The 27443-nt window shown below is 42.9% G+C and overlaps 1 protein-coding gene across 4 annotated transcripts in view; it reads left to right on the top strand.

Annotated features, from left to right (window-relative positions):
• The window catches only part of MACROH2A1 (macroH2A.1 histone), a 183189-nt gene that overhangs the window by 122826 nt on the left and 32920 nt on the right, over positions 1 to 27443 (top strand). For all 4 annotated transcript variants that reach the window (XM_082257167.1, XM_082257165.1, XM_082257166.1 and 1 more), the window contains exons 7-8: positions 8690 to 8779; positions 13072 to 13246. In XM_082257167.1, coding sequence (XP_082113293.1) covers positions 8690 to 8779; positions 13072 to 13246 — 265 coding nt within the window. The remainder of the gene's footprint in view (positions 1 to 8689; positions 8780 to 13071; positions 13247 to 27443) is intronic.

Raw genomic sequence — 27443 nt, 5'->3', positions numbered from 1 at the left:
ATTTGTTTAATATGTTCCTAAGGCATTCCCATTTTTCCTCCGTGGTCAGTGATCCCAGGGTTTGGTCTCAGTTTACCCTTTCCATCAATGAGCATAATTTTGGAAAGTTTGCCCTTCTGAAGTTTAGGGTTCTTATGTTCCCCTCTTGCCTTGTTATATTGTTGTTTACACTAAATGTGATCATCCTGTGATCGCTAGAGCCCAGGTTGTCCTGGACTCCTACCTCCGAGATTAGGTCTGGGTCATTAGTAATCAATAGATCCAAGACTGCATTTTCTCTAGTAGGAGAATCCACCAACTGTAACATGTAGTTGTCCTGTAAGGTTTCCATGAATAGACGGGCCTTCTGTGAGTGTGTAGTCCCCTCTTCCCAGTCAATGTCGGGATAATTGAAGTCCCCCAATATGATAACTGATCCCAGTTTTGCCACTTTACCCAACAGTGATATAAATTCCAGCTCTACCTCCTCCCTTTGGTTGGGTGGCCTATAGCAAACCCCCACAATTACTTTTGCCTTTACTTCTTCCCTAGGGAGCTCTACCCACATGGATTCTAACTCCTTACTCATCCCTTCCATAATATCATTCCTCTCTATCACCCTTACATTATCCTTGACATAGAGACATACCCCTCCCCCTCTTTTTCCTACCCTGTCCTTCCGGTACACCGAATACCCTTGGATATTGGCAAGCCAGTCATGTGAGGGGTCGAACCAAGTTTCCGTTATTCCCACAAGGTCTAGGTCTTCCTCATGTACTAACATTTCCAACTCATCCATTTTATTAGCGAGGCTCCTGGCATTAGCATATACCCCTCTTAGTTTTGTGGAAGTTGATCATGAATGGTGATTATGTTTATTCCTGTTTGGTCTGATGTTTTCCCGCACAGACCCCCCAATTGACGTTAAGGAACTACTGTCGCTGCTGACTCTACTACTGCCTTCTGTCCTTTTCTCCTTCCTCACTGACTCTACATCTGAGCCCACCCCCCCCCGTCTCCTAGTTTAAAAGCCCCTCCAACTTGGTGGCCATCTTTCTCCCCAAAAGAGCTGTACTGTCCCCATTAAGGTGCAGCCCATCCTTACTAAAGAGCCGGTAGCCCAGTTCTCCAGGAACCCAAACCCCTCCTTCCTACACCAATTCCAATCCTGGTTTGCCCTCTGTCTTAGAGGTGGATGCATCTCATTGGACGTCTCAATGGTCGATGGTTAAGAAGATCAGGAGCTGCGTCCATTAATGAATGAAAGAAAATGGGATTTTTGACTTACCGTAAAATCCATTTCTCTGATGTTCATTGATCGTTACAACACCCACCCCTCTGTGGAGTTGTATTTCTTCTGACACTGCTTGTAGCAAAACTGAGTACCTATAGCAGAGTGAGGGGGTATACCCCCTTGGACTGCCCATAGGCGTAGCCTGACTTTTTTCTGTTATGTCCTCTGACAGTCACCGCCCACTCTGTCTCTGCCTAGCATAGGAGTAGGCTGGCTTTTCCCTGGCTGGGGCTGCAGTCTCAGCCTTTTTTCTTATTATTTTTTCTCTCTGAGAAAGATAATATAGCTATCATAAGATAGCTTTTTATTTGTTCCTGCACTTAGTTAGTCGGACTTCAGATGACTACAGTGTTTGCGGAGCTGGGAATCGCACTGGTTGTCCTAGAGCCTTATAGAATCCCAGCCTGCCATCGAGCATTAGCAGGCTATGCGTACGCCCAGGCCTTGCAAACGACCATGTCCCTGTCCTCAGGGACGAGCCTGCGAAGTGGCTACTTCGCTGGGATGTCTCAATTGCGGTACGCCGCGTGTTGCTAGAGTCCTTTTCGGCTGACGGCACCACCACCCAGAGTGGGTGGCTTCCTGTCACAGAGCGGTACCCACATTTTTGCTGGAACGGTGAGTACCATACTACCCCTCTGTCTATGGCATTGTCTGTCGGGGTGTGTATGTGGGCCCTCTGTTTATGGGGATGGCAGTTCGGTGTGGATCTGTAATGTCCCCCTAATGTCTGTCAGTGCGATCCCTGTGTGTCCCTGTGGGGGCGCTGTGGTGGTTCTACCGCTGTATGGGGGCTGCGGGGGTCCCGGACGGCCGAGGTGCTTATGCATCTATGTGGGGGTACAGACATGGTGTGTGGGGGCCGCAATCGACGGGAAAGCGCGCAGCCGCCATTTTAGGTGTGGGCAGGCTGTTTGGCCTCATTGTGAGGGCAGCAGCCATTTTCTGCAAATCTGTTGGCGCCAATTGGGCGCCATCTTTAGTGTGGGCAAAATGTTCCTTATGTGGACAGCGGCCATTTTCCCAGAGCTTTCTCCATAGACTTGTATTGGCAACCATTTTTTTTTGTGGCTCAGGGCTGTGTTCTGCCTCTAGGGGCGTGAGGTCACTTCCTTTCTTCTCACATGCAGATCGAGCTGGCAGCGTGTGGCAAGTATAGCTCACTTTTGGGGGATTTTTTGGTGTTTCCTGGCCTGCATTCCTGCTAGCATTCATTTTCCTGCAGTTTCTTATAGCACAGGACTGGTTCCTCATTGCGGTGCAGTTGCGGTGGGAACCGCGGAAATCGCCGATTTAAAGGGCCAGTGTCTTTTAAATTTGAGATTGCTATTATGGAGTCCCAGGATAGCAAATTCCCCCCAGATCTGGTGGAGGGTTCAGGTAGTCCTGAATTCTCTGCTATAGTCTCGCTTACTGCTGCACTTGCGACTTCAGCGTCAAAAGTAGATTTGTTGATGTCTGACCGGGCTTCTAAGAAAAGGCCTATGCCCTCTCAGTCTTCTGATTCAGAGCCAGATTTGGTTGCCAAGGACAGTGTACCCCCTGAGGGGTCTCAGTCCTTTCAGTCGGATGTGGAGGACTAGGGGGAATCCCCCTCCGGATCAGCAAGAGAACGCGCTGCAATGGCTGCTCTTATTAGCTCTGTGAAAGACACTTTAAATTTGGATGATGAGCCCCACCTGTCGGGTAAGCGGTCTTCCTTTTGGGACCCGCAAAGCCCAGAAGTCATAAGTCCGGCCAGGTTTTTCCCTTTCCCCCGGAGTTTCACAAAACCGTGAATGACCAATGGCGCAATTTAAAATGTAATTTTGTGGTGCCCAAGAGATTTCAGTACAGTTATCCCTTTGCGGATCCGGTAAATTCTCGCTGGACGGCGGCTGTGGACCACACTGTGTCCAGGTTCAATAAAGCCACTTTAATGCCCGCGGAGGATTCTCCAGTGTTTAAAGACCCGGCGGATAGGCGGGTGGAAACTCTTCCCTGCCGCATGTAGCGGTTCCTTACTGAAACCCGTGTTCACTTCCGTAATGGTCTCTCAAGCTGTTTTGGAGTGGGCCATGGCGCTTAAGCGCACTCTAATTGCTGACTCTGCCCCTCCTGCTACTCTGGAGATGGTGGATCAAATTGGTCACGCTGTTTTATACGTGTGTGAGGCGGCCTTGGATGAGGCCCCTCTAGTCACACGACTGTCTGCAGTCGCAGTTACGATTCGTTGCATCTTTTGGTTAAAAAGCTGGTCGGCCGACCAGTCTTCCAAGAAGACGGTGTCTGACATCCCTTATGCGGGGAGTCGTCTTTTTGGGGACTCTCTGGATGAATTGGTCAAGGGGGTCACTGGGGGCAAGAGCACTCTGCTGCCCCAGGTGTCCCGGGGCAAGTCCTTCCGCGGTAAGCGGGGCCCTTCCTTTAGATCTAACCAGGGGTCCTTTCGTGCCTTCAAGGCACAAGACATAGGTAAGTCCTTCAAGCCCGCTGGTGGCCAGAACAAGCCTTGGTCGGGCAAGTCTAAAGCCGCCCATCCTGGCACGGCGGCTCAGTCAGACTCAACCTGAAGGGGCACCCTCACCGTTTCAGGGGTGGGGGGACGTCTGTGCTGTTTTCCCAAGCCTTGGCTGGCCAAGATTCAGGACAGGTGGGTGCAAGAACTCATTCGGTCAGGGTACAAGATCGAGTTTCGATCACGCCCAGCAGACAGATTCTTTCCCTCAAATCTTCATTTGACCCCAGATTGTTTCCGAGATCTCCATCGGGCGGTTCAGGGTCTCCTCACCCAAGGGATGGTTGTCCCGGTTTCACATCGGGACAGGTTTCTGGGTTTTTGCTCGAATCTGTTCACAGTGCCCAGAAAGGAGGGCAAGGTGCGTCCGATTCTGGACTTAAAGTTTCTGAACTGCTTTATGCGGGTCCAGAAGTTCCGAATGGAGTCCCCCTGGTCGGTGGTAGCATCCCTGAGTCCAGGAGATTTCCTGGCTTCCATCGACCTCAAGGATGCGTATCTACACATCCCTATCTATGAGGGTCATTAGAGGTACCTCCGATTCGCAATAGTGGAGGAGCACTATCAGTTTGTGGAGTTGCCTTTCGGCCTCGCTTCGGCTCCAAGGGTTTTTACCAAAGTTCTGGCTCCTGTTCTAACCTTGTTGCGAGTACAGGGGATTGCCATCCTTGGGTACCTGGACGATCTCCTCTTAAGGTCAAGCTCCAGTGCCAATCTGTTACGCGATCTGTCAATCACGGTTCAGACGCTCCAGGAGTTCGGGTGGACCATCAATGTTCAGAAGTCGACCTTGTCCCCTTCTGTTCACCTCCCTTACCTGGGGATGGTTCTGGACTCTGCCCAGGCGAAGGTCTTTCTTCCGGAGGACAAACTCCGGACCCTGCAGGACGAGGTCAGGTCCCTCAGGGACAAGGAGCTCTCCTCGCTCCGGACCTGCATGCGGTCCCTGGGCTTGATGGTGTCGGCTTTCGAGGCAAACCCATTTGCACAGTTTCACACGAGATCTCTTCAAGCAGAGATTCTGGCAGGTGGGACAGGCATCCTCATTCCTTGGAAAGGAGGATCTCTTTGGGCCCTCAAGTCAGATCGGATCTTCTGTGGTGGCTCTAGTCTCCGGCTCTGAAGGAAGGCTATGGACTGTGGTCACCATGGACGCCAGCCTGTCGGGCTGGGGTGGAGTTCTGGGCAATTTGTCTGCCCAGGGCACTTGGTCGGAGGAGGAATCCTCCCTGCCGATAAATGTCTTGGAGCTGCGAGCAATCAAGCTCTGTTTGCTTCGTTGGTCGAATCGTCTGCGGCGCTGCCCAGTGCATGTGCCGATGGACACGCAACTGCGGTGGCTTACATCAATCACCAAGGGGGCACCAGGAGTGCCCGGGCGGCCAAGGAAGTGGCCGAGATTCTGTCTTGGGCCGAGATGCAGGTCCCGGCGATTTCGGCAATTCACATTCCAGGTGTGGAGAGCTGGCAGGCGGACTATCTGAGCCGCCACACCCTGGACCAGGGGGAATGGTCCCTTCACCCGGAGGTGTTTCAGATGCTGTGTGCGTGATGGGTATCCCCGGACGTGGATCTGTTCGCGTCTCGTCTAAACAACAAGGTGGGAAGGTTCGTGGCAAGAACACGCGACCCTCTGGCGGACACCTCGATTGCGTTGGTAGTGCCTTGGACTCGGTATCGCCTGATTTATGCCTTCTCCCCGATTCAGTTGTTGTCCAGGTTCCTTCGCAGGTTGGTCTCGGAACTGAGGTTGGTGATTCTGGTGGCCCCAGACTGACCGCGCCGGTCTTGGTACGCGGATATCATGCAACTGGTCATCGAGCCTCCCTGGCGGCTCCCACTATGAGACGATCTTCTGTCTCAGGGGCCGATCTTCCATCCTACTTTACAGTCGCTGGTTTTGACGGCGGGGCTGTTGAAAGCCAGGTCTTGAGAGACAGAGGTCTCTCGTTGGCGGTCTTTCCTACCTTGCTGAAGGCTAGGAAGGTCTAATCTGATAAGATTTATTATCGTACCTGGAAGTCTTATTTTGCCTGGTGTGAATCGCAGGGGTTCCATCCCCATTCCTTTTCGGTGTTAGCTTTCCTGCAAACTAGTGTGGAGCAGCGTCTGGCGCTGACCACTGTTAAGAGCCAGTTATCTGCGCTGGCCATTCTTTTTAAGCACCCTCTGGCGTTGAATTCCCTGATCCGCACTTTCATTCAAGGGGTGCGTGATCTGGCTCCCCCTAGGAGGGCACCCTTGCCTCCTTGGGACCTGAATTTGGTTTTGTCAGTTTTGCAACATCCTCCCTTTGAGAACATCCGGGAGATTCCTCTGCCAGTGCTGTCACAGAAAGTTGCCTTTCTGGTGGCGGTCACATCTGCTCGCAGAGTGTCGGAGTTGGCGGCCTTGTCTTGCCGCTCCCCCTATCTGGTTGTTCATAGGGACAAAGTGGTCTTGCGACCTCATCAGTCCTTTCCATCTCAACAAGGACATTGTCTTGCCTTCGCTGTGTGCGAAGCCTAAGCATCCTAAGGAGTTTGCCTTGCATTCCTTGGATGTGGTAAGGGCGATCAGGGCTTACTTGTCATCCACTGAATCCTTCAGAAAGTCGGATTCTCTTTTTGTCCTTCCTGAGGGACCTCGGAAGGGTACGGCTGCGTCTGCGGCAACCATTTCCAAATGGATCAGACAGACGATTGTACAGGCCTATTCAATTAGGGATCAGGTTCCACCTTTCCCTGTGACAGCGCACTCTACCAGAGCGGTTAGTGCGTCCTGGGCCTTCCGCCATCAGGCGTCGGTGTCTCAGGTGTGCAAAGCGGTGACCTGGTCGTCCGTGCATACCTTTACTAAATTCTACAAACTTGATGTCCTGGTATCAGCAGATGCCTCTTTTGGCCGCAAAGTTCTGAGTGCGACAGTGCCTTAGGGGAGACATGGTGGTTTTAGCCTGTCTCCTCCTGTTGGGGTTTTTTTCCCCTTGTTTATTTTGCTTTCCTGGGTTTGTTTGCTCCTGTTGAGCTTTCTTGTTACCCAGTGTTTTTAACTTTCTGGTTCAGATAAGGTTCTTTTCTCTGACCTGGGTGCTGCGTTGCCTTTTGACAGTTACGTTTCCCACCCCTCACATCTACACTGCTTTAAGACGTCCCAGACGTGCAGATTGTATGAGTGGGCGGCGACTGTCAGAGGACGTAAGAGAAAATAGAATTTTTGTAAGAACTTACTGTAAAATTATTTTCTCTGAGTCCTCTGACAGTCGCCACCCACCCCTCTTTTGGGGTTCATGGATCTCTATACTGCTTGCTACCAAACTGAATTGGGAATGCAGCTAGATGTGGGTATTGGACCAGAGGGACAGCCCTCTGTAGGTGTGTCTATACAAAGGTTTTGTGAATGTTTTCTAACAAAATCTTCTGCCTAGCCTACTCCTGTGGATAAGACTAATACCCAGATGTGCAGATTGTATGAGTGGGCGGCGACTGTCAGAGGACTCAGAGAAAATAACTTTACGGTAAGTTCTTACAAAAATTCTATTTTTCCTGCCTAGTGTCCTACTCCTGTAGGGGGCAGTATAACCCAATGGTTAAGAAGATCAGGAGCTGTGTCCATAAATGAACATCAGAGAAATGGATTTTACGATAAGTCAAAAATCCCTTTTTTTTTTGCCTTTATAAATGTAATTTTTGCTGCAGCAGGTTCGGTACAGATTTGCCACTTTACAGGCAGATTAAGGAGACCCCCCAGGCACTATAATTAAAATAATTTTTATTGTTTCACTTTCAGCTTTCAATCACAGCTCTTTAAAAAGGATGTTTTTTACAAAATTTTGTTTCATAGATACATGTCCCCCTCTTTCATGTACTGTATATATGGGTCCTGCCCTCCTTGTTTCTCTAATTGAATGCTATAGATTTGCAGAAATTTTATGGGAATGAAACTTATCACAGACAGATGAGTTGTTGGGATGGTGGACTTAAAGGGACAATTCATGAGAGGATTAGATCGCTAAACTTCTTTTTGGAAATGCTAACCCCCCTAGCTGTCATGTTGATGCTTTAGCTTCAGTACTGTCTTGGTCACTGACCATAAACAAGTATAGAAATGAGGTCTTTGATTCAAAAGTACCTAAATCAGACACACCAAGGCAAAACGCCAGCAGTGGCAATTAGCTAAGAAGGGATATGTGCTGGAAAAAAAAAAAAAAAATATATATATATATATATATATATATATATATATATATATATATAAATATATATATTTATACACGCACGCACACTCCTCTCTTCTCCCTACTATCCCACTAAAGCCAGGTACCCTGTAAGCCTATAATGATGTTCAGGTTTTAGGGCTGTTTTACACTTATGTGGTTTGACTACAGCGTGGGTGTACCTGTGGTTTTCTTGTGGGTTACTAATGGTTTCCCATAGATTTTCTATTATTTCCCTTGTTTTTGGTGCATTTGCTGAAAGTGCACCAAAAGTCCTACATGCTGCATCTTTGGTGCATTTTCAGAAAATGCTCAAAAAATGCAAGACATGAAAGAAAGTCTATGAGAAACCTCAGAAAAACCACATGAAAACCATGGTACACCAGCGCTGCGGCCAGACCACGGCACAGTGGTGTGATACGGACCGTAAACCACAAGAAATGTTTATGTCTTTATTTACCTGATTATTTTTATTGGTTATTTGGTGTTGGTCTAGCTGATACAGTTTACATATATTTTGATTATCAGTTTCTTTGGCAGCCTTCTTACTGGAGGTTTAGATTCAACTAAAAAAAGTCAGAAACATATATCACAAAGCTTTCTTTAAATGTATTTTGAAGTTTCAAGTATGAATAAAGAAAGTTGACCAGAAGTGGATGTAAAAAATTAATTGATTAAATATTTGAAATAATAAATGGGACCTATTGGTTGTTTTTCTATATAGGTAATGCCTTAGAAAAGAAAGGAGGCAAAGAGTTTTTGGAAGCAGTAATTGAACTGAAAAAAAAGAACGGACCCTTAGATGTTGCTGGTGGTAAGTATATATATATATATATATATGTAAGTGTGTGTAAAGAGTTTACATTTGGGGAGTTGAGAATCATTAAAAATAAACATTTCTGTATCAGCCCATGGGATTTATTTTTAAGTAAACCGGTCATGAACGAAATGGGAAGGCTGTCATTGCTGAATACCGGAAATGCATAATTTACTGGCTGTTATAGTGACTATGGTTATGGTAGTTGATACTTTGAGTCACTGGTCCAGAGCAAATATGTGCATCAAAAAAATTTGAGTAAAGTAAAATTCGAATTCACCTTCTTGTTCCAGGGCAGTGATTTAAAATTCACATAGGTTTTGATTTTTCCCCAAAACTTTATTTTTTATTATAAAGTGATTCTTTGGGGTACATGTGAACCTTGGGGGTATAGGGATCCAGGACATTTGAGGGGATAGGGATCCGGGACCTTTTTTTGTGTCCTGTGGAGAAGATTTATTTCTACTTTCTCTCTTGTAGACACAACAGGAAGTGAGAGTGATCTCTCTAAAGTGGGGGGAATCCTCTCTTAGACAGTTGTCACCAAAACAGGTTACCTTTTGAAAGATTTCTACTCTTTTCCAGTTCTGGTGACAGCTGCAAAGGACAACAAAAAGGAGATTCTCCTAATAATGACATTGTTCTAATGCTTCAAAACTCTAGTTTTGTCTTTAGATATACTTTAAATCTTTCTTCTGAGCCTTGTAGGGGAAAGTGTAGAGCAGTTAAAATGCTCTAGGAAGGCCACATTTGAAAAGTACCTGTAATCAAAATATGTCTTCCTTTATGATAGAGTTGGACAGTGTTCAGTTTCCCCCAGCTGGCGTGTAGGACCCTGGTAGCAATCTTTCCCCACCTCATGGCTCTGACAGATTAAATTTATCACATAAAAACTTTAGACAAAGGTATCTTTTAATGAATTCTATAAATGAACAGTGGATACTTAAAAGTAGAGAGTAAAGATTTAACTATAAAAAACAAGGATATCCAGAGCCATTGTAGGGTGGGGGAAGAGTAACAAAATGCCACAAAGCCCCACCACCAGATCCCTGTTCTACCCCATCAAAAACACATATTTTTGGGTGAAGTTTATCTTTGGTTCTTTAGGACCAATTACTTTGATTGTATTAACTTCTTGCATTTTATTATTAATATAATTACAGTGAAATGCTTTCTGCTCATCATCAAAATATTTTTATGCTTCTACTGTATCGTCTATCAGGTGTTTCATAACATCAGCATTAAGCTGTGAACTGCTGTGCACTTTGAACTAGAATTCCTTTACCAACTGTGGTACTGGCTTATTTGTAAAATGCAAGACTCTTACCATTAACCTGCAAAGTTCACTTAACGTACACGGTTTCTATTTTTAAGAACGACAAAATTTAACAGACTCACATCATTGTTTGATTCTAAATCAAGAAAAAAAGTCGTTGTGTGAAGGTGAAACATTTAAGTTGCCATATTGGCCACATTTTGCATATAATTCCCCATCTGATTACAGGAATGTCAGGTTGTTTTATTAGATTTCTCTTGAATTTATGATGCATTCTCCATATGCCAAATGAAACAGTGGAACATAAATTAGAACAAATTGGAAATGTCCAGAGCTCAACTTCTTCAATATGTTAGGGAACAACGCCCAACTGCACAATTGTTCTTGGTACTCCCCGTACTCCATGAAATTTATAGGTGACCCTAGTTTTCCTGCAAACACTTCAATTTTGGTCCTTAATGATAGCTCTTTTATGTCTGTGCAAAAAAAAAAAAGCAATAACGGGCCAAGAAGGAGTGTGTTCATACCAAATAAAAGCAGGTTTTCGGTCACCTCTTGAAATATGTTGATTTGAAGAACACTAGCTTTCAATTACTTGCACATATTGCAATATTAATGCACAGCAGTGTCTTGGACTGTTTAACTTTAAACTTGCAGATGAATCATGACACCAAACAGAAAACTCTGAATATCAACACTTAGGTTTCTTTTTATTATCATGTTTTCTAAGAAATGTTAAACATTTAAATCGTTAAGTCTGCAAGCAATGTACTATGTAGGAGCTTTTAATGCAGAATAGATGTGTTATTTAAATAGAAATGTTGTAAAATATCATTAGGCCTCGTTCTGACCTGTGTGTTGAAAACTGCGAGTCAGAAAGACCCAGAATTTATAAGAACGCAAATTTTGTGCAATGGTAAGGGGTCTTTGGAGAATATCTATTGCACCTTTCTACTGAATGCACTACTGTGTACAGGAGTTTGCAAGTCCACTGCTGAACACATTTCAGATCCAGAGTCCAGTATAAGGAAGAAAAAAAAACAGTTTTTAAGCAAACAAACAGGCAAAGATTTCAATACACTATTAAGCTGCCAATTGTTACCTAATGGGGCAGCAAACAGGTAATCCTTATACTACACAAGTTATGACAAAGAAAATATGTTGTGCTCGGTCAGTAAAAACAAAGCCATTTTGGTTGGTTTGGTTGGTTTCTTACATTAGGGATCAGTGGAAAAAAGAATCTCCCTTATAGTACATTGCGGTTAATGTGAAGTTTCTTCCCACTGACCACCAATGTAAAGGAGATTCTTCCTCAAATGGACCACCAATGTAAAGGGCATTTCTTGCATTGGTGGCAGTGGGAAAATTCAAAAGCACATGAAAACCATTGGTGTAATTTTCACTCATATTTACATCTCCTTTTTACTATGTTGCTTACAGACCTCTACCATCCAGACTGGACCTATAGACATGAGAACAGCCTAGACACTCATTGTGTTCCTCATTAATTAACATAAAGCTGGCAAAGAAAGTCTCACCACTCACTTTATTACAGCTCTGCCAGATCACATGATCCAAGGCAGAGCACTTCAAAGGATGCCGCTAGTGAAAGATTTCCTCTGCCAGTTCTTGGATAACACTGTCACCGGTGACTTGGAGAACAGATCAGCTGTTCCTATATCTGTGGGTCTGGTCTGAGAGAGGTTTGGAGATCACTTCCCAGGTGGCTGTTCTAACCCTAGGTAGGCCACTATTTCAAGCGCTTAGAATGGGCAATGCTTGCCTATATACTGTTTTCTTTTCTTTTTTTCAGTAAAGCAGTCCTTGGTACCATAATAATTGTAGTCATTTCTATATAACTGAATACATTAAATATTTTGATCCACCAGTTATGTTTTTGAGTTTTCGCTTGGTGGTGTCACAGACAAAACCACTACATGCATTATTAGATTGTCAGATCTGCAGATAGCCTAGACTGCACATTTCATTAGTCACTGTAAGCACTTTCTCTTAAGATTTGAAGAGATTGTAAAGTCATTAGTTTTTTTTTATCCTAATTCATTCTATGCATTAGGATAAAAAAAAAAAAAACGTATGTGTGCAGCAGCCATTCTAATACTTACCTGAGTCCCTCTTTATCAAGTGATGTTGCAGGAGTGTTTTAGCTGCCCGGGACCCCCCTCCTCATTGGCTGAGACAGTAGCGTGGCATGATTAGCTCCCTCTGCTGTTAATTAAAGTCAGTCAGTCAATTAGGAAAGAGGGAGGGCAGCACAGGGAGACACAGGGAGCTGTGACTCAGCTCGGTTGCCCCCCACATCAAGCTGCTTCCTGTGGGGGCACTTGGTAGGAGGGAGGGGCCAGGAGCACAGAAGAGGGACCTGAAAGGAGGAGGATCAGGGCTGCTCTGAAACCAACTGCACAGAACAGGTAAGTATAACATGTTTGTTATTTTAAAAAAAAAAAAAAAAAACGAGACTTTAAAATAACTTTAAGATGGTTTCTAGAGAATGATGATGATTTAATATACTGAAGTATTTAAGCTTATAGCTTCTAAAACAATTACATTTTTTTATTGTTTAAAACGTTTCAGTTAACACATGCAAGTTGATGCATTAATCATTATAAAAACTGATTATTTACATACCCAATCTCCTATACATAGATAAGTATTTACTAGTGATTTAAAGGATTGGTGGTAATTGGACTGTGCAACACTTGGGAAGGTCTCTGTCTTATAGATAGGTTGTGGGGTAAAATCTGCAGATGATCTGCAATTTTTAATTTTTTTCATTTTTACCACATTAGCTTGCCAATCAAATTAGGGAAAAAAGTCATAGGGGGTCAAAGTGATGTAGTTGAAATGACAGGTCCCTGTGTATGGCAGCCCTTAGAATGATGTGGAACATACTATTCATCTGTCTAAACAACTGTCTGAGATGAAATACTGTTGAATGTTAAACAGAATTTAGAAGGGTGAAAAACTTATATGTGTGTGTTCTGTTTGTGATTAGCTGCCGTGAGTTCAGGCCATGGGCTGCCTGCAAAGTTTGTAATTCACTGCAACAGCCCAAGCTGGGGCTCTGACAAGTGTGAAGAGCTGCTGGAAAAGACAGTGAAGAACTGCCTAGCTATAGCAGATGAGAAGAAAATTAAGTCAATTGCTTTTCCTTCAATTGGCAGTGGAAGGTAAGTGATATTTCACTGTAGCAGCCATTGCTGTTGACTTTAAACAGAAAACTAACACTGATTATAGGTAGCATTACTGTTTGATATACAATTGCATAAGGTCTATATACTGTTCAGTTATAAAGGGTATAGGAAAAATCTGGCAATTTATAGCTGTGTAAAGGCTAACGCTGGCCACAGACTAGTAGGTTTTCAAAGGAGCGTATAATACGAACATTCATGTGAAAGTTATCATCAGTACATTCAATGACATGACAAATGTCTTTCGAAAGTACTTAAAAAAAAAAAAGTTTGATTTTAACATATGATTTTAGAGTGAATAGACTTTCACTCCAAAAAACACATTCATTGTTAGAAATTTGTTCCAGAAAAGTTTCCATCCTGCTCCTTCGAGTTTTCTTATCATTGAAAATTGGGACGATTGGTGAGTTTGAATCCATTAATAATTAAAAAAATTGAATAAACGCCCTCAAAGCAAAAGTTTTTTGACAAAATCTACTAAGTCTTGCCAGGCTTAATATTCCGCTAGCAGTGCTTACCTTATTTTTGTATCAGTATGGCTCTACATAGACAAAACCTCCCTGCTAGAGTGCTCTGCATCTCCATGCCTATTTTATGTCTCTCTTGGTTTTGAAGGGAGTCTGTCATGACTGAAATATGGGAACTTGCTGACTTGTGTTTCAAGGATGCAAGCTTTCAAATGAACATCTTTGTTTTGCTTTAGTATTGTGCATGAACCTGTTAAAGTCATTGCTCTTGACATTATTGCTTGTAGTGCATCAGTGATTTATTTATTATCAAAGCACTGATATATAACTCAGGACATATTTTATTTTCTTAATAATTATACACCCCACCACCATTTTAATAAATGTGATCATCCTCACTACTCACCACCTTACTTTAGCGCTGTCCCCTGTTGACTCCTTTATCATCATCCTCCTGTATAATCTGTCTTTTCTGGGTTCAATAAATATCATTCAACTCCTTTCCTTTGAGCCTGGACTGTCATAGATACACTTTCTCAGGGTGTATGGTCACACAATGTTTTAAATTCTCAATAGGCGACGCTTTAAAAGTCTTTACAGGTTACCAGTTTAGAGTTGCACTGGAGGTCTGGTGATAGAATTATTGCTCCCACTCGGACATTCGCAACAATACCTCATGTGTGGTGCAATCACCGTTTACATATGCGTTCGGGAGTAACGTATGTGTTCACATTTGCACGTAAGCACGGTGGGACGAGGACGCTTTACATTTTTTAAAATGTATTTTATACAATGTTTTTTTTTTTTTTAATACAACTTTTTTTTTGTTTTTTGTATTAACTTCATTGCTATCACAAGGGATGTTGTTCATGGGCCGTGACAGGTCCTTTTTTATCCTCTAGCCTCCCATGCAGCCAATCAGATACAGATTGGTCTGATCGGCTGCTTTACTGGCCGTTGACAGCCAGGTAAACAAAGGGGCGGAACTGGAAGTAACAAATTACTTGTCACTCCCAGTTTCTTCTGCATTACTGGGAATCATCAGCTGAAAAGATTTATACCAGGATGGTGCCTGCAGGAGAAAGTCCATGGGCCTTCTGCGGATGGGAAGTGGTTAATGGTACATATTGACTTAAAAATTAAGCCTTAATGGTTTTGGGTCATTTTTTATGTTTCCAAGTCTCCTAAAAAGATGCTTAATTTTTAAAACCTAATTCTTCATATAAAAAGGAAGGTCAGGGTGCTCCTTTGATACTGGTTTCTAAAAGCATTCTGGGTTTCCTAAAGGGAAAACCCAGAAGCATTTGCTATCTCTGCCTACTTGCAATTCTATACGGTCCAGTACAGACAGAGCAGGTGGGTGAGTCAGCTGTGTGTGTATATTTTAAGCTTTAGCTCTGTAAACAGTTTTTTTTTCTCTTTTCTAGATATTTGAGGTACATAGGATTCAGACTATTGGGTTATACTTCCACCTACACAAATATTTGGACATTCAAAAACAGTGATTAGCTTGGTATAACCTCTTCCACTTCAATCATGCACTCCATACACACTGCTTGAGGTAGTCTTTTTATGCAGCCATTGGTTTGACATATCCAATGAAGGTGGATATGGGGGAGGGGGTCAGACCCTAATGATGGGTGGAATGGGGGGAGGGCTATGATAGGTGATAAGAAGGTTCCCTTGTTACAAACAATCATTGGAAATTATAGTACTATTTGTACTACAAAAAACACAAGTGGAAAATGCTACAATGAATTTCACCAATGCCAGATGTCTGCCAAGTTGGTAGCTTAGGTGCATTAAGAGAACATTGATTTATTTGGTTTTGCTGAATCTTGGCTTCATTCTTCACATGATTGGGCTATATATGTATATTCCTGGCTGTGCCCTCTTTCAGAGAAATAGGGTAAAAGGTAAAGGTGGTGGTGTCGGTCTCTTTGTGAGAAGTGAGTGTGAAAAAAAGACCTTATCGATGTGATGGTGCTGAAGCATTATGGGTAGAGTTGCATATGGGTGTGTGTACTTCAAAGTTAATTAATGGAGTGGGTTATAGACCAACAAGTGTTGATGAGAAGGTGTATAAAGGAGGTGTGTGGCTCTTGCACTATCAATATTATGAGAAGGGTGGTGATAGCCTTACAGCGGGCAACACTGATATAGTAAACCCAAACTATGAATGATGTGAATTAAATGAATTGTGGCTATATTGATATAAATATATTTAAAACATAAAACATCTCAAATGTTCTGACAGTTGGGCTTAAGTAATGTGATGTGGCAAAAAAAATCACACTAAGTGACATGAATAATGGAAATGAATAATAACAATAAATTATATAAATGCTGAAATCCTTCACCGTGTAGTAAATAACAAAGAATGTGAACAGAATATTGTGCGATAATCGGTGACTATAAACATATAATGTCCAATATTCAGTGTGATAAATCCAGTGACTGCAATGCAAATTGGTGGTGAACTTCAGTGTGAGTGACACTTCTATGTGCTCAAGCCGCTCACCTTACTGCTGTAAGGTAACAGCATTGGGTGGGTTTCTTTAACTGCAGTGACTGTTGAAATGGTATGTGTCCTTGTCTTCTAATGGTTAGTACTCCCCATGGTATGTATGCAAAAGATAATAGAGCTCCATGGCATAATCCCCTTTATGTATAAAAATATTTATTGGAATAACAGCCGGGTACTCACTTGTGTGACACTTTAAAAATGCAATACATCCATGAGCGCCGAGCTCTTTCGCACATCCCTTCCGGTATACTGGCGCCCTGCACATTTCTTCACAGCATGTGACTTCTTCAGGGATCATGCATTGATGGGGTTTTTCGCCTTCCTCTGGATCAACTGTGGGAACGGTCGCCTGTGCCGTTTCTTCAGAGCCCCGTGCTGTGACCGGCGACTCCCGTGCGCAGTAGCATAGCCAGAGTCCGCAGACCAGGAAGGAAGATGGCTGAAAATGGATGCGGCCTCCAGTGGAGACGACGAGGGCTTCGTTTGGAGGTAAGTGTCACATAATGTACTTTTTCAGGGGAAAAAAAACCACACTGGATTTACTTCCTCTTCAAAGGATAAGTTCACGTATGTAAAAAAAAAAAAAAAAAAAAAAACAATAAATGCACATCTTTTTGCAGGTAAAAAAATATGCATTTATTATTTTTTTACTAGCAGCCTGCAAAGCATCTACTTATTGCAGGTGCATTGCAGGGCTCTTGCAGACTGTCATTGTAAGCTGTCTGCTCTTACCTTGCACAGGCAGGCACTAATATACTGACGGGAAGCATCAGTGAACTACCTAGAATGCTCAACAGCACCCTGGTAGTTAGTTGAGAACTACAAGTAGACGGCTGCAAACTTAGAAGTTTAACTTCTGTAGTCAGGAAGATACTGGAAAATTTAATAAAAGAACACATAGATGAGTTGTTGCTGGAAAACAATATTTAAGTATTATTCAGCATTGATTCAGGAAAGACCGAAGTTGTTTAACCTGATTTCTTTTTATGAAGAAATAGGCAAAGACATAGACAAAGGAGTGGCTGTGGATATAGTATACTTGGATTATTTAACGTGTTTGACACAATTCCTTACACGTGCGCATTTTTAGTAGTGCAGAGTTACTACAGCATGCCCCCATTCAATGCAGAGTTACTACAGCATGCCCCATTCAATGCAGAGTTAATACAGCATGCCCCCATTCAATGCAGAGTTACTACAGCATGCCCCCATTCAATGCAGAGCTACTACAGCATGCCCCCATTCAATGCAGAGTTACCACAGCATGCCCCCATTCAATGCAGTGACCAGCGTGCCCTCCATCAATGCAGTGACCAGCGTGCCCCCCATTAATGCAGTGACCAGCATGCCCCCCATCAATGCAGTGACCAGCATGCCCCCCATCAATGTAGTGACCAGCGTGCTCCCCATCAATGCAGTGACCAGCGTTCCGTGTCCCCTTCAATGCAGAGAGACTTACCTAAGGTAGAAGAACATAGGCTGACATCCGTCCCACATGTTCAGTCTGCCCTGCAGCTAGTTCTCCTGACCAAGCGGTGAGCGACGTGAGCACAGGGAACCAATCACGTTGTGAGTAGCGGCACAGCGAACCAATCAGGTGTGCAGGCACGCGTGATTGGTTTGCTGTGCCGCTGCTCACGGCGCGCTGCTCACCTCTCAGTCAGGAGATCTAGCTGCAGGGCAGACTGAACATGTGGGACGGATGTCAGGCTGTGTCCTTCTACCACCACTGTGAGTCCCAACTTCTCTGCCTTCCCCATCACATGTTGCGGCGATGTGACTATCCCCCACGCTCGCAGCATGATATCGATGTTCACATCGACTATGGTTCAGCCCTAATGTGACATACCCGGACCCTTTGGTGCAATTCCGGCATCAATATCTGTTTGGAGCTCCACATTTTCTCTATTTGATAGTATAATAATATCTTACTCTATAGGGCATTTATTTAAACCATCTTTGCTTAATTATCTTTTTGTGCTTCTAACATGACATTTTGGATGACTGGGAGCATTATTTAAATAAATAATTTGATTTTGGTTATGTGGAGATCAGTTGTCTTAATTTTGTCTGTGTTTAACTATAAGAAAATAGCAGCTGTTATCTAGATTTATGGCTATATCAAAATGACGCCAATCCTGGAAGTGCCGTAATCGGAAGGACTGGTTTGTAAGCTGCATAAAGATGGCCGCAAAACAAGGACGGTAGAGGCCCCTGAGAATGCAAAGGTGCGAGGAACGCGTTGGTAGAGCATAGAGCGTGACGTCACGCTGCCACGCTGATCGGGTCTGTGGCGGCGTTTGATGCAAGTGTTTACATGCGGCTTTGGATGATTTTTTTTTATTTATGGATGTTTTTGAGTACTGGCTTTGCTTATTAAATAAATACTTGTGTGATAAAAGTGCTGCGTTTATAGTATGTGTTCCAATAACCACACAGATGTGATCACAATACAGAAATCCAATATTAATACTTAAATTGTTACATATATGATACATAAACCATTGTGCTAAACAAAGCAAAAGAGAGTAAAAAAAAAAAAAAACAAGAAATTCTTTAAGTATATAAATAGTAAGAAAGTGAGGCCAGAACATATTGGCCCCATAAAGGATGATAATGGGAATCTGGCTATAAAAGACAGAGAGAAGGCAAAAGTTCTGAATAAATTCTTCTCCTCACAAAGGAAATGGAGGGATACAGTAACCTAGACTATAATGTTAATAACACCTCACAGGAAGCACCCTCATGGTTAACAGAAGACAGACTCAGAAGTAGACTCGAAAAACTTAACATAAATAATTCACCAGGACTAGATGGCTTACACCCAAGGGTCCTTAAAGAACTCGACCAGGTGATAGCCAGACCATTGTTCCTAATTTTTATGTACAGCCTACTCACCGGAATGGTACCAGCTGATTGGAGAAAAGCCAACATGGCACCAATATTTTAAAAAGGGCCGAGATATGTCCCTGGGAATTACAGGCCAGCTAGGCTAACATCAATAGTCTGCAAGCTATTGAAGGGGATGATAAGGGACTATATACAAGATTTTAGTAATATAAACTGTATCATTAATAGTAATCAGCATAGATTCATGAAGAATCGTTCTTGCCAGACCAATCTATTAACCTTATATGAAGAAGTGAGCTGCCATCTAGATAAAGGAAGGCCTGTAGATGTAGTGTATCTTGACTTTGCAAAGGTATTTGATACAGTGCCCCACAAACGCTTCTGTACAAACTAAGGTACATAGGTATGGACCATAGGGTGAGTACCTGGATTGAAAACTGGCTTCAGGGGGCGAGTCCAGAGGGTGGTGATAAATGGCGAGTACTCAGATTGGTCTGGTGTGAAAAGTGGGGTCCCCCAAGGATCTGTCCTGGGACTAATCCTTTTTAATTTATTCATAAACAATTTAGAGGATGGGATAAATAGCTCAATCACAGTATTTGCAGATGATACTAAGCTAAGCAGGGCAATAGCTTCTACACAGTACGTGGAAACCTTACAAGAAGACCTGAACAAAATAATGAGGTGGGCAACTACATGGCAAATGAGGTTTAATGTTGAAAAATGTAGGATAATGCATTTGGGTGCCAGAAATACGAACGCAAGTTTCTCGCTAGGGGGAGAACCTCAGTGGAAATCTAAGATGGAATAAGACCTAGGAGTCCAAGTAGACGACAAGCTCAGCAATGGCATGCAGTGCCAAGGTGCTGCAAGCAAAGCCAACAGAATATTGACATGTATAACAAAAGAGGATTCACTCCAGAATCGAAACGAGAATTCTCCCACTCTGGTCCGGCCGCATCTTGAGTTTGCAATCCAGTTCTGGGCACTGGTCCTCAGGGAAGATGTGCTGGAATTGTAGAGAGTCCAGAGAAGGCAACAAAGCTAATAAAGGGAATGGAAAACTTCAGCTATGAGGAAAGACTACAAGCATTGAACTTATTCTCTCTGGAGAGGTGACACTTGAGAGGGGATATGATATCAATGTACAAATGCCGTACTGGTGACCCTAGCATAGGGAACAAACTTTTCAGCAAAAAGAAATTTAAAAAGACACGCAGTCATTCACTTAAATTAGAAAAGAAGCAATTCTCTTCCACATGCAGTGCAGCAAGGAGCATTGACAGTTTCAAAAAACGATTTGATGGGCACCTTAACGACAACAACTTACAGGGATATACAATTTACTATTAACAGAAATGCACACACATATGCTCATCATACGTTGAACTGGATGGACTTGTGCCTATTTATAAGCCTCACTAACTATGTAAAGGGACTTGACCCGAGGCCATTGCGAACTACATGTCTGATTGATCCATAGAATTTATCGTTTGAGCGCTCTATTTCTGGTGGAATGTAAGTGTTCTGTACTTTTACTAAACTCTGGTATCTTACAGTTTTATACTATGTGGAGATATTCTTTTTTTGGTTAACTGGTCCATATGACATTACCGAGAGAGTGGAGACTGGGAGTCTAATCACAGCTGGAAGTGTGAGACCCTTGGAATCGTCTAAAGCACCATCTCTGTGGAGATTTATCTCCTAGCTGGCCTGTCTGACTCTTCAGCATCATAAGGTCTCTGAGTCCACGCCTATCGGTAAGCGTATTCATTTATTTTGATGGTGGATATCACTCTCCTGGTGACTGATATCTATAAAGTCTTACGTGGGATTGCCTACCAGCACAGGATTACTTACGCTTTGGGGATTCATATATCTACAAATGTGTCACCTAACGCTGGGCTGTTTAGACTGTCTAAATTGGGACTATTGTCACTATATTTGGTGTTATATGCACGCTGCACTTTAATGTCCACTTATGCAGACATTTTTCTTCACATATCTGTTATATATACTGTATATATATATGTGATATTTTGTTTTTCACAATGGTTTATGTATCATATATGTAACAATTTAAGTATTAATGTTGGACTTATGTATTGTGATCCCCTTTATTGAACCACAGATACAACAGCGCAGCACTTTTATCACATTGATTCCTTTAACACAATAATTTGTCTATTGTAGTGCTTTGCAGTTTTTTTTGGACCACTAGCGCGGTAATTCCCATTACTTCTTGATTAAAAAAAAAAATACTACACCATATGGCTTTATTATCTCTTGGCTGTTGGCGTCTTTTGAGTGCTTAGTGCATACACTACCCCCCGTGAGAGAAGGGAATTTTAATACTGCTGGACCTATTGAGTGGATGGATACAAGGATCACAGATTGAGAGCAGTTTGCAGCTTAAGGGCTCTTTCACACGGGCGATCCGATCAGATCCGCCTGTCAGTTTTTTAGGCGGATCTGATCAGATCCTCCATGCAGCTCTATGGGGCAGCGGGTGTCAGCGGAGACACCTCCGCTGACACCCGCTGCCATCCGCATCCGATCCTGTGCTTGAAATCTGGACGGATGGAAACCCTATTTTTCCATCCGTTCAGTAATCGGAGCGGATCGGATCTGATGAGAGCGGACAAGCGGTCCGCTCTCATCCAATCCCCCATAGAGGGCAGCGGGGGCTGAGACACCTCCCTCTCCGCTCTGCAAGCGGAGACGGAGCTGTCATCCGCCCGGCTCAGCGGGGATCGCGGATCGATCCCCGCTGAGCAACACGGATCCGCCTACGGAGCGGACCGTGTGAAAGAGCCCTTATTCTTTAACAGCATGTCTATGCAGTGAGTGGGCAGTCTCGCTTTTGGTGGAAGATAAGGCACGAATACTGATGTTAATCTTTGCATCTTTGTTGAAGGAAGTTCACGCACATTTGGATGGGACTGTTGGCTATTTTAATCACTATTCATCATAGTGAACTTATGCATTATATACTATTGTATTGAAAATAATAGCAGTCCAACTTTACTAACTAGATCATTCACTGTTTTTGAGGTAAGATATGTTTCCACATGGCAAACAATTTACTAATAGGTGTAGTAGATTAATCGAAAACCAACAGATCCAACAGTCATGACATGCATGCTGCTTGTGTGTGTAATTCAATCATTTATTGAAAAAGGGGCGTGTTTAAAATAATAGCAGTGTGGAGTTTAATTAGTGAGGTCATTCAGTCTGTGAAAAAAAACAGGTGTACAACAGGTGGCCCTTATTTAAAGTAGAACTATAAGCAAAACTTTTTTTTTTCATTTTGGATAGAGGGTTATAACCCCTGTCAGATTTCTTTTGCCATCTGTGTTCCATTGCAGAGATTTCCCTTCACTTCCTGTCCCAAAGCCAAACAGGAAGTGAGAGGAAATCTCTGTAAATCAAGGGAATTCCTTGGGGACCCCCAGGTCACCAGAACTAGTGTCCCCATTGGAAGATTTCTCCTCTATTACTTTTCTGGGGATAACCCAACATTTTGGTATTTTCTTTTACTTTTTATTTTTAATGGTAAATAAATAGAGTGAATCTCCTTAATGGGGGCACCGACAGCAATACAAACTAACAGGGGTTCTAATCTCCTCACCTTTAGTTATACTTTGAGAACAAAGGCAGCAAATGTTGTTCATGCTGGGTATAGTGCATTTCCCTCTGAAAATCTGAGTAAAATGGATCATTCCAGACAGTGTTCAAAAGAACAGCGTACTTTGATTAAAACGTTTATTGGAGAGGAGGAAACCTATAAAGAAGAAACTGATAGGCCGCTCAGCTAAAATGATCTCAACTGCTTTAAAGTGGCAACCAAAACCAGAAAGACGTGGAGGAAAACTAAAAACTACCATTCAAATGGATCAAAAATTGCCAAAATGGCAAAGCCAATGATCAGCTGCAGGGTGACCAAAGAAGGTCTAAAGTTACCTGTGAGAAATGTAACAATTAGAAGATATCTATGTGAAGCCAAGCTATTGACAAGAACCCCCCACAAAGTCCCATTGTTGAAAAAAATTACATGTGCTGAATAGACATATGCCGGTTTTCGGTAATTCGATATATCGCGGTATTGCATAGCCACGGTATTGTTATTGTGGCATTTTTAAAATACCGAGTTTCTCTGTCAAGTCTGCCTGACTTGTGAATTGATACATTTCAGTGAGCTGGATGACTCATTCACTCACTCAGCTAACACCTTTCAGCATTAAGTCTCCTAACTATAAACAAAAATGATTACATTTGTATCTTTTCCTTCCCTCTGCCAGGGAGAAAGGAAGTTTAACCTCTTAAAGACTGGATCTTTTTCTGACACTTGCTGCTTGCAAGTTAAAATCAGTTTTTTTTTTGCTAGAAAAGTACTTAGAACCCCCAAACATTTTATATATTTTTTTAGCAGAGACCCTACAGAATAAAATGGCGATTGTTGTAATATTTTATGTCACACTGTATTTGCGCAGCAGTCTTTCAAACGCAATGATTAGACTTTAATGAATAAAAAAAAAAAAAAAAACGTAACAGTAAAGTTATCCCAATTTTTTTTTTTTTTGTTACACAGAGAATCGTGAGAGAATCGTGATCTTTATTCCAAGCTAAAAAATCGTGATTCTCATTTTGGCCAGAATCGTGCAGCTCTAATAAATATATATATACACACACACACGCCTAGCAGCCCACATTACATTATTATATAGCCATCAAGCAGTGTCTGGCCTACCTGGTGATGACTGGTCCTGGCGCTCTGATCCGATGGCCTGGTCTTTAAAGGGGCAAATCCTTGCGATCCAGAAGTGGTTAAACCTGCAGGAGGACCGGTGTTTTTATCTATTAATGACTTTACTATTGCTTTAGGCCTGGTTCACATGTATGCGGGTTGGTGGTTCACATGTATGCGGGTTGGCGGTTCACATGTATGCGGGTTGGCGGCCCACATTTGCACAGGCATAGCAGCCCATTGATTTGAACGGGCTGCTATGCCCTCATTTTCCGCAGAAAAAAGGTGCATGCAGCATTTTTTTTAAATTCAGTGGCCTTGAAATCCATCCTGCTTTTGCACCATGCGACTAACCTGCAGTTCCTGCTCTGGCAAGCTTTCTGCATTTTTTGTATACGTGGGCACGGCATTTAAAAATAAACAGTTTGCGTGTGCAGCAACGGCAGGTAAGTCGCATGGTGCAAAAGAAGGATGGATTTCATGGCCACTGCATTTTTTTAAATTCTGCATGCACCTTTTTTCAGCTGAAAACGCAGGCATAGCAGCTCAAGCCCATTCACATCAATGGGCTGCTATGCCTGTGCAAATGTGGGCCCCCAACCCGCATACATGTGAACCAGGCCTAAAGCAATAGTAAAGTCATTAATAGATAAAAACACCGGTCCTCCTGCAGGTTTAACCAATTAATGACTTTACTATTGCTTTAGGCCTGGTTCAAATGTATGCGGGTTGGGGGCCCACATTTGCACAGGCATAGCAGCCCATTGATGTGAATGGGCTTGAGCTGCTATGCCTGCGTTTTCAGCTGAAAAAAGGTGCATGCAGAATTTAAAAAAATGCAGTGGCCATGAAATCCATCCTTCTTTTGCACCATGCGACTTACCTGCCGTTGCTGCACACGCAAACTGTTTATTTTTAAATGCCGTGCCCACGTATACAAAAAATGCAGAAAGCTTGCCAGAGCAGGAACTGCAGGTTAGTCGCATGGTGCAAAAGCAGGATGGATTTCAAGGCCACTGAATTTTAAAAAAATGCTGCATGCACCTTTTTTCTGCGGAAAATGAGGGCATAGCAGCCCATTCAAATCAATGGGCTGCTATGCCTGTGCAAATGTGAACCACCAACCCGCATACATGTGAACCAGGCCTAAAGCAATAGTAAAGTAATTTATAAACAACACCTCCTTCAGGTTTAACCACTTCTTGACCACAAGGATTTGCCCTCTTAATGACCAGGCCATCGGATCGGAGCCGAGCGCCAGAACCAGTTATCACCAGTTAGGCCAGACACTGCTTGATGACCTATTTTAGGCCTGGTTCACAGAGTCTGTACTGACTGACTATATAATAATGTGCATAAGTGAACCAAAGCCCCTAAATTCAGCAATGAAATTGAAGTGAGGTGGAAATTTAATAATTTAAATTTAATAATAGAATACCGTGATAATACCGTATACCGTGGCAAAACCTTAATCAATTAATCGCAGCATGAAAATCTGATACCGTCACAAGCCTAGTGCTGAAGAGGTTACAATTTGTCAAAGAACACATTGACTGGCCTAAGGAGAAGTGGCGCAACATTTTGTGGACAGATGAAAGCAAGAGTGTTCTTTTTGGGTCTAGAGGTCGCAGATGACCCCAATTACTATATTCAAGCCACAGTACACTGTGAAGACATTAACGCATGGTGGCGCAAGCACCTTTATATGGGGATGTTTCTCATACTATGGTGTTGGGCCTATTTATCGCATACCAGGGATGATGGATCAGTTTAAATACATCAAAATGCTTAGAGGTCATGTTACCTTATGTTGAAGATTAAATGCCCTTGAAATGGGTGTTTCAACAAAACAACGACCCCAAGCCGACACACCAGCAAGCGATAAGCATCTTGGTTCCAGACAAACAAGATTAACATTATGGAGTGGCCAGCCCAATCCCCTTACCTTAATCCAATAGAAAATATGTGGGGTGACATCAAAAATGCTGTTTCTGATATAAAACGAAGAAATGCAGAGGAATTGTGGAATTTAGTGCAATCGTCCTGCGCTGGACTACTTGTTTACGTGTTTGTAAAGAAAAATGCATATACTGCTATTTTTTGGAAAAGCCTAATATTCTTTTTTCTTCACATCCCTATAATTCTCCAAGGTAAGTACACAGGGTGCAATCTCTCAAAGCGCTGGCTGGATGTGTGGGAATACTGTACCGGTATGTACTGTATTTTCGGCTACATACAGTATATCGCTCTGAGCCAATCACGGTGTGCGATATATTCTACTATTGAATAGAAAGCCTGCTCGGATTGACGGAGTCAGAGAGGCGGGCTGATGATGTTAGTCTCTCTGACAATCTGAACTGGCTTTGTATTTAATAATTAAGCCAATCACGGTGAGCGATGTATTAATTCTTAAATACAAAGCCAGTTCAGATTGTCAGAGAGACTAACATCATCAGCCCGCCTCTCTGACTCCGCCAATCCGAGCAGGCTTTCTATTCAATAATAGAATATATCGCACACCGTGATTCGCTCAGCGCGATATACTGTATGTAGCCGAAACTACAGTACATACCGGTACAGTATCCCCGCACATCCAGCCAGCGCTTTGAGAGATTACACCCTATGTACTTTCCTTGGAGATTAATAGGTACGTTTTGTGTACTTACCTTGCTTGGAGATTAATTGGGAGGTTTGTGTACTTACCCTGCTTGGAGATTGATAGGGACGTTTATGTACTTACCCTGCTTGGAGATTAACCACTTAAGCCCCGGAAGATTTTACCCCCTTCCTGACCAGGGGGTATTTTGCGATTCGGCACTGCGTTTATTTAACGGACAATTGCGCGGTCGTGCAACGCTGTACCTAAAGGAATTTGACATCCTTTTTTTCCCCACAAACAGAGCTTTCTTTTGGTGGTATTTGATCACCTGTGCGATTTTTTGATCATGCGCTATAAACAAAAAAAGAGCGTAAATTTTGCAAAAATAACAATATTTTTCAAAATTTTAAATATATGAAATTCCCCCCAAAAGAATGTAAAAATCAAAATTTTTTAACATTTTAGGCCAATTTGTTTTATGCTACATATTTTTGGTTAAAAAAATCGCAAAAAGCGTATTTTGATTGGTTTGCGCAAAAGTTATTGCGTTTACTAACTAAGGGAAAGATTTTTGTCATTTTTGTTGGGTTTTTTTAACGCGTAATGGCGGCGATCTGCAATTTTTTTTGCGGGACTGCGACATTGCGGCGGACAGATCGGACCTTTGACTGACATTTTTGACACTTTTGGGGTTATCAGTGACATTACTGCAGTAATCAGTGCTATACATATGCACTGTTACTGTAAAATGACACTAGCAGTGAAGGGGTTAACTTTATTTGAGAGGGAGGGGTTGTGCGTGTCCCTAGGGGCGTGATTCTAACTGTGTTTCTCTGTGGCTTCAGGAGTAGGAACAGTGATCAACGGTCCTACATAGTGGAACCGTATGATCACTGTTCTTACACAGGGGAGAATGACAGGCGGCTTGTTTAACGCTCTAACGGACGATCGCGAGTGCCCGGCGGACATCGGGTCCGCCGGGCACA

Source organism: Pelophylax lessonae (genome assembly GCF_965119305.1).
Source record: "Pelophylax lessonae genome assembly, chromosome: 4".
In the NCBI taxonomy this organism is placed as follows: domain Eukaryota; kingdom Metazoa; phylum Chordata; class Amphibia; order Anura; family Ranidae; genus Pelophylax; species Pelophylax lessonae.
This window is presented reverse-complemented; position numbering and strand designations above follow the sequence as displayed.